Raw genomic sequence first — 12073 nt, 5'->3', positions numbered from 1 at the left:
TCCCTCCTGTGTGTACTCTGGGTGGATCTGAGAAAGCGAAACAGACAGGACTCGAGGTCTTGGTACAGCTCATGCAGCGTGAGCTGGTCTGAGCCCTATGCAAGAGCTCCTGGCAGATAGGACTGGCCAACCTAACCCAGACACTCAGTTTGACTTGTGTTCATGTAGCATACTTGTGCCAGGAACAGGAGGGCTGTGGCTGCCTAGAGCTGTGGAGTCCTCCAAAGTGCCCCAGCCTGGCCCCCAGCACACCCTCCTGAGCAATATTTCTTCCAGGTCTGTCAATGCGCCTGCTGGAATCCAAGAAAGGCCTTTCTTTCTTTGCATTTGAGCATAACGAGGAGTACCAACAAGCACAGCACAAGTTCCTGGTGGCTGTGGAGTCCATGGAGCCAAACAACATTGTGGTGCGTAACCCCGCAGCTCATGATGGTTGGGGGTCAAGCAATGCACCACTGTGCCTGGGCCAGGTCCGGTTGTGACTTAGGGAGGCTTGTCTGAGAGCAGCTGCTTTCCCTGAGAATGGAAGATGCTGTGTGCAGAGCAATCAGACCTGTGTTTGGAGAAAGTGTGCTTAGAACTAACAGTGTAGCCTCTCAGAGGAGAGCCACACTCTGCTCTCGGTTCCCTTCTGCAAACTGTGTGCAGGACATTGTGGGATCTTTTTCCAGCTGCCTTTGCCTTTGGCTTGGGTGTTACGGCAGGGGGGATGCTTGGTTCCATTCTCCAGGCAGCCTGTCCCTTCTGTGCTGCTACAGCCCATGTTGTCTCCAGTTCCCCTGCCAACCCCATGCATGGGCCACAGTTGAGTTGCAATCACCGAGGACAAGGAAGAGCTCATTCTTTGTGCCTTTGAGTACCTGATCCCTGAATGATGTCACAGTTCTTTCAGGAGGATAAAAAATTCTAGTTTCTGTTGCTCTTGGTTGGGGAATTAGGCCAATTCTGAGCTCCCACTGAACTGCATCAGTGGTTCAGCTGAGCCACAACACCACGCACCTTGAGGTAAAAGAACTGTGAGGGCTGGAGAGATGGCTCAGAGGTTAAGAGCATTGCCTGCTCTTCCAAAGGTCCTGAGTTCAATTCCCAGCAACCACATGGTGACTCAAAACCATCTGTAATGGGGTCTGGTGCCCTCTTCTGGCCTGCAGACATACACACAGACGTAATATTGTATACATAATAAATAAATAAATAGATAGATAGATAAATATTAAAAAAAAAAAAAAAAGAACTGTGAGCCAGGCATGGTGGTGTAGCCCTTTAATCCCAGCACTTAGGGCAGGGGTAGGTGAATCTCTTGAGTTAGAGGCCAGCCAAGGATATGTAGTGAAACCCATCTCTACTGGGATCTGATGCCCTCTTCTGGCAGAAAGTTGTACATGCAGCTGGAGCACTCATGTATATTAAATAAATAAAGTTTGAGAAAAAAAAGACTGGGCTGGAGAGATGGCTCAGTGGTTAAGAGCATTGCCTGCTCTTCCAAAGGTCATGAGTTCAATTCCCGGCAACCACATGGGGGCTCACAACCATCTGTAAAGAGGTCTGCTGCCCTCTTCTGGTCTGCAAACACACACAGACAGAATATTGTATACATAATAAATAAATAAATAAATAAATATTTAAAAAAAAAAAGAAAAAAAAGACTGAAAGCAAAACAAACTATGACCGTTTCATTGGTGATTGTTTTTCTCAGCATGGGGCATGGCCTGGTGCCCTCTGAGGCATGTCCCATGAGGGTGCTACCTACAGTTTTTCTGTAAAATTATCTTCCTTTCCAACAGGTTCTGCTCCAGACAAGTCCCTATCATGTCGACTCCCTTCTGCAGCTCAGTGACGCCTGCCGCTTTCAGGAGGATCAGGAAATGGCTCGAGACCTTATAGGTGAGCCAGCTCACCTGCCGCTCGAGCCCCTCCAGCTCACAGGCAAATGCTGCTTCATGAGATGACAAAGGATGTTTCATGGAGATAGAATTCACTGTGTAAAATGTACAACTCACTGTTTTTAGTGCACGCAGGTGTATAGCCTTTACCACAGTTTGTATCCATCCATTTTAAACCCTTTTGTCTGTAAGCAGCCCCTGTCCTTCAGTCCTGGGAGCAACTAGTGTACTTTGTCTGTAGTTATGCTTGAAGTGTAGAGGTCATGCAAACATGCCTTTTGTGTTTGGCTTCTTCCTTTGTCGTCTTTGCTATCCGTGTTGGAGCATGTGCCATACTTGCACCCTGTTGTTGCTGTATACTTGGTCTGTGTGTAGACTGCGTTTTCTGTATGTCACTAGTTGATGAACATATAGGTTGTTTTCTGGCTGTCGGAAATGGGGCTGCTATGACATACATGTGCAGGCTTTGTGCGGGTGCCTGTGGTGTACACGTGTGGGTGCTCAGTGTTAGCAGATCGCAGCACCAGCTGTATCTCCTGGTATACGAGTCGTGGAGGAATACCTGGGAAGTCCTGTGTGCGCCCCTCTTTTTTGCAGGGTCCCAGTTCATGACCTCCCTCCTTCCAGAATGTTCCTTGTTTTGAGTTGTTAGAGGAGAGAGTTATAGTCGTTTGTCTGTGACAGCATCCTCTGGTATTTGTGGCCCACAGAGAGAGCACTGTACAGCATGGAGTGTGCATTCCACCCCTTGTTCAGTCTCACCAGTGGGACTTGCAGGCTGGATTACCGCAGACCTGAGAACAGGTGAGTTTGGGCCACCCTAGAGTGAGTGACGGGCTACCTTCAAGTCACATGAGTGACTGTTATGTGCTTAGTGGGGAACAGGTGATGTAAGACTGTCCCAGGGGATGGATCAGGGCTTTGACAATTCAGAGCGCTGTCTAAGCTTTGGTGTTTTCACTGCTGAACTGTAGAGGGCTGGGCTCAGGGAATCAGGCATCAGATTGGCCCAACATTAAACTTATTTCAAGTTATAAGTGAGCCTGACAAGCCACAGAACAGCGAGGGCTGGAATCATGCTCTCCGTGTGTTTGGAGGAGAAGACCCATTCCCAGGGAGGTTAAACTATTTAGCGTGCTTTGCAGTTTTGTTCCTGATTCTTAAGTCTGAAATGAGCACGGGCACAGCTTGACGTCAGGGATCACACGGAGAGGATTCTCTTTACCATGTTTCTCTAAGCCTGCCCACCCTCTGGTTTTAGCTCGTATGTGTCTCCCTCCCTCCCATCTAGCACTCTGCTTCTCTGGATACCCTGGTCTTCCGTTATAGGAAGTCCCCCCCACCTTAGCTACAGCTGTTGTCTGATCTCCTGCACAGAATGTTGGGACTGAATCTCCTCCTCTGGGTTCCTGTGTATTACTTTGTCTCTTCTAGTTAAACTCTACTTTGAAACAATTTCTAAAATTAAGTCGCCAAGATGACTAAAGCCATCCAGCCTTGTGCTTCCAGGTGTAATGCTATGACAACTGGTAAAATCTGAGCATAAGTTAAGACTATAATTACATAGGTTCTAATTCTTTTTTTTTTTTGGTTTTTCGAGACAGGGTTTCTCTGTGGTTTTGGAGCCTGTCCTGGAACTAGCTCTTGTAGACCAGGCTGGTCTCGAACTCACAGAGATCCGCCTGCCTCTGCCTCCCGAGTGCTGGGATTAAAGGCGTGCGCCACCACCGCCCGGCTTAGGTTCTAATTCTTTTCCTTCAAAGGTAACCAGTAAACAGCTAGCAGGAAGGTGGGTTTAGCCAGGTGTGGTGGCACATGCCTGTAGTAGGTCATCTTTGATTACATAGTAAATTTGATACCAACCTGGACTACATGAGATCTCCTCTTAAACCAGAAAAACAAAAGACATTGATTGTAGCCTAGGATAGTGGCACCTGTGAACGGATTGACATTCTGAAGTAGGAAGATCTCTTGAGCCGTTTTATTCAAGGTTAGACTTGGCTGTAGAGTCAGACCATGTCTCAGAACTGAAAAAGCTTGATTTTCATGGCTAAGTATATTTATTACTAAATAACGAGGAGCACGCATTTTCTGCAGACACGCAGGGAATGGTCACAAACCCTGTATCTAGACCACATAGGAACTGCAGTTGCAACCCAGAGGGTGGACACAGTGCTGGCCCTTCCCGTTGCCATGCTCTGTTCTTCCGTCACTAATGTGCAGGTAACTGTCTCTGATCTAGGAGCTTCTATCTGGCCCTCTACAAGCAGATGAGTTTCTTGGAGAAGCGAGGATGCCCACGTACTGCGCTGGAGTACTGCAAGCTCATCCTGAGGTGAGTATTCACTTTGGCTGCATGACTACCTGTCCCCACCACAGTGGTCCCAGATTTGTGGGGTCTCCAGCCATGACAACACTTCCTCTGTCTCCCTTGTTCTCCACTTACTGTGCTGCCTCCGGAAGCCTTGAGCCAGATGAGGACCCCCTGTGCATGCTGCTGCTTATTGACCACCTGGCCTTACGGGCCCGGAACTATGAGTACCTGATCCACCTCTTCCAGGAGTGGGAGGTATGTGCGAGCCATGTGCAGCTGTGTGTCTGTCTCCCTTACCTTTCTCACCCACACCCTATGTGCTTGAGGGATGGTTCTGTGATGAGATGGTGAAGGCATGAGCCAGAGCTCAAGTAGCTCCCAAGAGCCTTAAGAGAACTTTCCACAGGCCTGCACCAAGCACACGTGCACAAACAGTGGTGCCAGTGGTGACGGAAAGTTGGGAAAACCCCACAACTCCCTGTGGTCCATGTAAGAAGTGATCATGAAGCAGACCGTCATCCAGGGGTCACCACAGGGAACCTCAGCATACAGACCCACATTCTGCAGCAGTCATAAACCAATCACTGTGCCTTATCAGATTTGTATGTAAATAAAAATGAAAGATAGCAGCTGAGTGTTGGTGGCGCACGCCTGTAGTCCCAGCACTTGGGAGGCAGAGGCAGGTGGGTCTCTGTGAGTTCGAGGCTAAACTGGTTCACAAGAGCTAGTTCAGGACAGGCTCCAAAGCTACAAAGAGAAATCCTGTCTTGAAAAACTTTAAAAAATAAAAGCCTGCTACCACACTGCTGCCATCTGGCCCAGATGCTGTGGGTGCTAAGTGCACCTTGGGTGCCAGACAGCACCAAGAAAGAACATACACTGTCGTGTCCATGACTGGGCACTTGTGTGCTCATGTGTTGAAATGACATTCCAGTTTATTGTGCTTTAAGATCAGTTCTGCCGTTCTCCGTCATGCAAGTGCTGGACAGTTTAACAGAGTCCAGGCCTCCATCCCACCCCATCCCATCCCACCCCATCCATCTTCTTGGATCTTGTCAGAGAAGGGAGGCGTTGAGTTTTATGCTGGTTGCCTCCAGCAGGGAAAAGCAGGGAGAAAGGTGACGAGCCTTTGTTTTCTGTTTCTGCTCGTGAGTTCTTTTCACAGTACATTTGGTGGTGGTCTTCTGTTTGTAGAGACAGGGTTTCTCTGTGGAGCTTTGGTTCCTGTCCTGGAACTAGCTCTGTAGACCAGGCTGGCCTCGAACTCACAGAGATCCACCTGTCTCTGCCTCCTGAATGCTGGGATTAAAGGTGCCTGGCGAGTGTTGGGGAACATTATTTTAAAGTCTGTGACTTTTGTTTATGCTGCATTTGTTTAACCCTGTGAAGCTGTGATTCTCTGCTTGTCTAAAACACCTAATGGTCCTAATAAAAAGCTGAATGGCCAGTAGCAAGGCAGGAGCAAAGATAGGTGGGGCTGGCAGGCAGACAGAGTAAAAGGAGAAAGGAGGAAGAGAAGGAGAAGCAAAAGAGGAGAGGAGGACATCAGGGGCCATCCAGCCAGCCACCCAACCACTTAGTCAGCCGTGGAGTAAGAAGGAAAGGAAGATACCGGAAGAAAGGGAAAAGGAAGAAGCAGTAAGAGGGAAAAGGTGGACGGGACAATTTAAGAAAAGCTGGCTAGAAACAAGCCAAGCTAAGGCCATGAGAATAAGCTTCTCTATGTGTGAGTTACTTGGGAGCTGGGTGGTGGGCCCCCAAAAAGCCAAAAGAGTAAACATCAGAAACAGGCTCCAAAACTACACAGAAACCCTGTCTCGAAAAACCAAACAAAAATTCCCCAATACTTGTCCTCTCACAAACCGTAGAGAAAGGAAGGAAATTGCTGGAAACACTTCTAGGTCAGGCGGCATCAGATCTCACTTTTGCTGACTTACTTTATGAGCTTTCTACATAGGCAGGGCTGCTGGCTTCCCTGCTTCCGGAGCTGAGAGTCTAGGCAGGGACATCCATCCTTAGTGGCTCTGAGGCCCTTGTCTGCTGCTGAAGCATCAGTCATCTGGTTGGGTTGATTCCTACCTTCGTGTCCTTTTGTGTTCTCTACATGCAGAGAATGGTTCGCTTCATCCTGAGGTCAGGTGAGAGGCCACAGAGGAGCAGTGGTGAGGCTCATCCACTGCGTATCTGTAAACTAAGTGTTTTGTTTTCATGAACTTAAGGCTCCAGGCCTTGTTTCTTCGTCCCTTATAGGCTCATCGGAACCTGTCCCAGCTCCCAAACTTTGCCTTCTCAGTTCCACTGGCGTATTTCCTTCTGAGTCAGCAAACAGACCTACCTGAGCATGAGATCACCTCTGCCAGGCAACAGGCTTCCCTCCTGATACAGCAGGCCCTTACAATGTTCCCTGGAGGTAAGTGCCACCTCTTGTCTGGGGAATCACAGCCCTCCCCATACTTAATGGAAAGATTGCATACCCTTAATGGCCTAAAGACTTGGTGTAGTTCTAGTTAGGTAGCTAATCTACCTACTTCAATGAGCCTGCTATAAGTTTGGTGAGGGATGAGAACAGAAAGAGAGACAGATGTCTTTGAGGTCTTGTTTCAGGATGGAAGAGCACACAGTATGTCAGATGGTCTTTGTTAATAAAGGAAAAAGGTAGAAGTAGTATCTAGAAAGGCCTGAAGCTAGCCCAGAGACAGTTTGAAGGGCACTGGCTTTTTTATCTTTTTTTTTTTTTTTTTTTTTTTTTTTTTTTGGGGGTTTCGAGACAGGGTTTCTCTGTGGTTTTGGAGCCTGTCCTGGAACTAGCTCTTGTAGACCAGGCTGGTCTCGAACTCACAGAGATCCGCCTGCCTCTGCCTCCCAAGTGCTGGGATTAAAGGCGTGCGCCACCATCGCCCGGCTTCGGGCACTGGCTTTGATAGCCAGGAGGAGGCCCTGGTGTACTGCTCAGACATTCTCACAGCCGTGTGGCCACCAGATCTTTCCTAAGAGTGTGCACGGAGTGACACTGACAGTAGAGCCCTGTGGGGCGACCTCTTCTCAGTTAGAGAGACCCAGGATCGCTACCGCATTGTAGGCTCTGAGTTCCTGGAGCTTTGGCCAGAACTCTGCCCACCAACCAGACCTGAGCAACCTCAGACCCAGTGAGGGTCAGTTCCATTAGAAGCTGCCTATGCCTTCTGTGGTCTGACAGAGCTAGCCCTGCCTTTTCTGCTGGTAGTCCATGTGCTGAGCAAGCACTACCTCCTCACAGGATGCTGCAGCACGAGCTTGTCCCCAGAAAGTCACTGGGAGGACTGTGTTATGTTCTGTAGCTTACCAGCATGCAAGCTGTTGAGAAAAGCCAACACTTTGGTGAACAGCCCTCCATGCAAGGGGAGCCCTGTGTTGACCACTGATCTGATCCTGGTCCCTGCAGAGTTAGCTCTTGCAGGACACAGTCAGCCCCACTCCCTCTGGTCTACATTCAAGTCTGACCTTTGTACAATGAAACATCCAGCTTTAGAGGTGATAGGCAAGTCTTCCTTGGATGCAGATGGAACAAGAGTCAGCAAGACCTGCATCCACTTCCCAGGGTTCAGAGGTACCTTGGAGCCTAGTATGAGAGACCCAGCCTAGGAACAAGGTTGTAATGCTAGTCAGAAATGACCCTTGGTATCCAGCTTCCTTTACTTTAAGAGCATATAGTGGCTGGGAGCCAGAACAACAGGACTGCAGTGTATATACATGGAGCCATTACTTTTCCCCCACAGCTCTCATGCCGTTGCTGGAGTGTTGCAGTGTGCGACCTGATGCAACAGTCGCAAACCACCGCTTCTTTGGGCCAGATGCTGAGATAAGGTAAGGATGTGAGCCTGTAGGCACCGTTCCCCTCCCCCTTAAAGGAAGAGAGAAGTCTGTCCTGGGGGCTACTGTCCAGCTGAGAAAGCCCCTAGAGCCCACATCCATGTGCAAGACATCTCACCTTTGCGGGCCAGTGAACAGCCTCTCATCTCATGAGGTTTGCTCATGGTCTTTACTGTCATTCATTTCCCCAGATTTCTGTGCTGTCCCATTTTGCATAAACAAGAAAAAACACACAGAAAAAAAAAAACCAATATATGTCATGTCGTGGCTCCCGCCCTTCCTACAGGCTCCTAACCAGCAGCTGTAGGCTATCCTTTGGTGTTGTTCCACACTTAAAAACACTCATTCTTAGCCGGGCGGTGGTGGCGCATGCCTCGGGAGGCAGAGGCAGGCGGATCTCTGTGAGTTCGAGACCAGCCTGGTCTAATATAGCTACTTCCAGGACAGGCTCCAAAAGCACAGAGAAACCCTGTCTCAAAAAAACCATAAATAAATAAATAAATAAATAAATAAATACACTCATTCTTTTGTTTTTCGCATTTCTGTCAAGTGATTTTTATTACTAAACTCGAGCAATACGAAGTGTGCTCAATCCCTCAGGAACCCAACCCTCGGAAGGTAAAATATTCCAGGTCAGCAGCTGAGGGGTAGCCTCCTTAGTCCAAGGCCCTAGGCTTTTCCTGGATATGCCTTTGCCCACCATGGAGCTCTGCCAAACATCTGCTTCCCTTGTTTTTCCACAGCCAGCCGCCTGCCCTGAGTCAGCTGGTGAGTCTGTACCTTGGAAGGTCACACTTTCTTTGGAAAGATCCCACCACTATGAGCTGGCTGGAGGAAAATGTCCGTGCGGTTCTGCAGGCAGTGGATGCTGGGGACCCTGCTGTGGAGGCCTGTGAGAATAGGTAAGCTGAGCCTGACAGATAAGCCCAAGAACCTAGCTCAGGGAGGGCACCCTGCAGGCACAAGTCCTCTCTGTGTCTCTTCCTGGATCTTTCTCACACACATGGGACCTCTGATTTCAGCTTGACTCTGAAGGAGCCACCAGGAAGTTCTGGGCATGGCTGCGGCTATTTACAGAGATGTGAAGGGGTGGTTGTTAGGACCCTAGTGTTTGTTTAGCTTGCTTCTGCTTCTGTGCTCTATTCCCATAGTTGCTATCATGACTGCTTTGCTCTTTTTCTTGTTTTTAAAGGACTTATGTATTTATTATGTATATAGTGTTCTGCCAGCATGTATGACTACACACCAGAAGAAGGCACTAGATCTCATTACAGATGGTTGTGAGCCACCATGTGGTTGTTGGAAATTGAACTCAGGACCTCCGGAAGAGCAGACAGTGCTCTTAACCTCTGAGCCATCTCTCCAGCCCTTGATTGCTTCTTACTCTTGTTGACAAAGGTTGAAGCCAAAGCAGCTGTTGCTGTTTTCATTTCTGCATGTGGGGTTTCTGTGACTCAGAAGCTGCTATTGCTGCATTTGAGAAGCAGCGCTTTTGCCCGTTTGTGCAGTTTTGCTCATGGTCCTCGTCAGCATCCTGGCTCTGGGGGCAGCCAGGCCAGGCTAGTTCTGAGGGCTCTGTTCTGCCCTGGCCGTATCATTTCCCTGTGTAGTCCGCTGGTCCGGTGGTACACACGAGGCTAAATTCTAGACTATCTGAGGAACAGGGAAGAGGAGGTACGATTGCTTCCAGCCCTCTCCCTGCACTGGTTCTCAGCTGTGTCCAACAGGAGGCAGACCCCTACGGTAGCAGCAACGACTGACACCCAGGGATTCCATTGTGGACACCATCTAGTGTCTCACCAGACTACCCACAGCTACCCGCATTTTCACATGGATGAAGGGACCAGAATGCAGAACAAGCTAGTAGAGTCTTTCAGAGTCTGCTCTTGCTTCAGTGCTATGGGCTAGTAACACAGTTTCCATCCAAGAATGAGGCAGGAGGTTTTCCAGAAGTGCAACAGGCTAGTCCTTGCTGGATCTTCCCCAAGGTGGGTATGGGTGACTTGGTGTTTTATACTGTGGGCACCAGTTTATCAGTTTATCTGCCGTTGTCTACTCTGGCCTCAGGCGGAAGGTGCTGTACCAGCGTGCGCCCAGAAACATCCACCGCCATGTGATACTCTCTGAGATCAAGGAGGCTGTTGCTGCCCTACCCTCGGTAAGAGAGGACTGCTAAAAATGGGGACTTTGTGTATAGCTAGCTACCCACAGTGTGACCTGCATGCCAGGCAGAGCTGAAACTGGTACAGCGGGCTCTTCCCCCTCAGCCAGTTTCTCTGGGCCTTCCTCACTGTATTATTGCCTCAGTGAGCTGTCTCACCAGGGTGTCAGACTCTCTGTGATGGAGACCTAGCCCTTCCTCACAACCCCCTGCAGCAATACTCACGTAACTGTGTGCCACCTGCAGCAGAGCCTTCGCTCTGCTCTCACAGATGTGTTTTCTGCTGGCACTCGGGGGGCGGGGGCAAGGCTGCATTATTTGGTGAACCAGCAGCCCAGTGGAGCCCAGTGGCTCTCCTCCCTAGTCCATGGTCTGTAGTTAGGCCAGTCATTTGTAACATGAATGTAGATGGTAGCACCTGTGGAAAATGCCCTCTGTCCTACTTCCCTCTGATTGAGATAAAATGCCATCCATGTTCCCCCTGACGATCCTCTGGGACAGTCTGTTCCACCCAGACCTAAAGTTTCTTGAAACAGAAGTAGCCACTTCTGCCAGGTATAGTGACTGCCTCCTGGCAGATGGCTCAAGTCTGAGTTGAGACACTGAAGCTTAGGAAGGCAGGAGCTGCCAGCAGTGCTCCAAAGTCTCTGTTTTTGTTCCCTCCTAAAGGACGTGACCACACAGTCTGTGATGGGATTTGATCCTCTGCCGCCCCTGGACACCATCTACTCGTATGTCAGACCAGAGAGGTACCTGCCTTCCCTGCTGCGTTTTCTCACAAACCTTCTGTAGTACTTTGGGGCTCACTGGGGCTGCCCTTACAGATTAGAAGGAAAAAGACAAACAGGTGAAAAGGGCCAGTCCACTCAGGAGTAGGGCAAGTAGTGTAACGTGGATCTTCCTCTGAACCCACCAGAGGTCTGCGCTCTGCCCCATGGGTTTTGTAGCAGGTGTGAGAAGCGCAGGGGAAAGCAAAATTAGGAGCCACCTCTGACCTGGCGCACTCCACAGCAGACATCAAACTTAGAACCCAGAGATATATGTTGTGTCAAATCTGCCTGTGGGAGAAAGTGACTGAGAAAGAAGAAAGCCATACCAGACCAGGAAGTCAAAGTCACCTGCTTTGTGGAAAGATGTGCCCCAGCCAGCCAGAGAGTGGCAGCTGGTACTCTAGCCTGTGCAGAAACGCTCTTCCAAGGGCAGAGCGTAAGGTCCAGTGAGCGCTAAAGGAAGGCCCATGTGGCTGAGCGGGGAGAAGAGGGTAGTGGGTCAAGCATTAATATGGAACATGCCTGATTCACAAGCTGCCATGTACATGTGGGCAGATTGTAGAGTCTGGGTCTTGAGAGAACTCATTTCCCTTCCCTCCTAGTCTTTACAGCTGCCCCATCTGGGTCCATTGCTCCACACAGTCTGTTTCAAGAAAGGAGCACAGGTCACCTAGACCTTGGCAAAGCATGTTGAGTAGAGTGACTCCCATTTAAGGTTTAGATGAAGACGAGAATTTTCATTGGGGTCAGAAACGTCCTGACAGGCTGACGTGGCCTTGCTGTCATAGCATCCTGCCCTGCTCTTGAGTCCCCAGAAGGGCAGTGTCATGATACTGTGAGTGAAGCTGTGCCGCAGCCTCTGCGATGCCCAGACCTCTCCTCCTGCCTTTATGTGACTGCCATGCCCTCCCCGGCCTTCAGATGCTGTAGTCACCTTGTCCTCTCTCCGTGTGACCCAGCAGGCTAGGTCCCTAAAGAGCCAGCACTCTGGGACACCACACCTCTCCTGTCCTTGTTGCTCTGGGTGTCCACAGCTACACTCAAGGCTGGTTAGTAGTCATCACTGGCCACCCCAGACCCTGATCGCAGTTTAGTA

General features: G+C 49.6%; 1 protein-coding gene across 4 annotated transcripts in view; it reads left to right on the top strand.

Annotated features, from left to right (window-relative positions):
• The window catches only part of Tcf25 (transcription factor 25), a 33217-nt gene that overhangs the window by 17892 nt on the left and 3252 nt on the right, over nt 1-12073 (top strand). For all 4 annotated transcript variants that reach the window (XM_057753287.1, XM_057753288.1, XM_057753286.1 and 1 more), the window contains 10 exons: nt 277-407; nt 1785-1884; nt 2594-2687; nt 4126-4218; nt 4347-4452; nt 6448-6607; nt 7953-8040; nt 8790-8948; nt 10114-10204; nt 10877-10956. In XM_057753287.1, coding sequence (XP_057609270.1) covers nt 277-407; nt 1785-1884; nt 2594-2687; nt 4126-4218; nt 4347-4452; nt 6448-6607; nt 7953-8040; nt 8790-8948; nt 10114-10204; nt 10877-10956 — 1102 coding nt within the window. The remainder of the gene's footprint in view (nt 1-276; nt 408-1784; nt 1885-2593; nt 2688-4125; nt 4219-4346; nt 4453-6447; nt 6608-7952; nt 8041-8789; nt 8949-10113; nt 10205-10876; nt 10957-12073) is intronic.

This window comes from Chionomys nivalis, chromosome 21 (assembly GCF_950005125.1).
Source record: "Chionomys nivalis chromosome 21, mChiNiv1.1, whole genome shotgun sequence".
Classification (NCBI taxonomy): domain Eukaryota; kingdom Metazoa; phylum Chordata; class Mammalia; order Rodentia; family Cricetidae; genus Chionomys; species Chionomys nivalis.
Note: the sequence above shows the minus strand (reverse complement) of the source record. Positions and strands in the feature narration are given on the sequence as shown.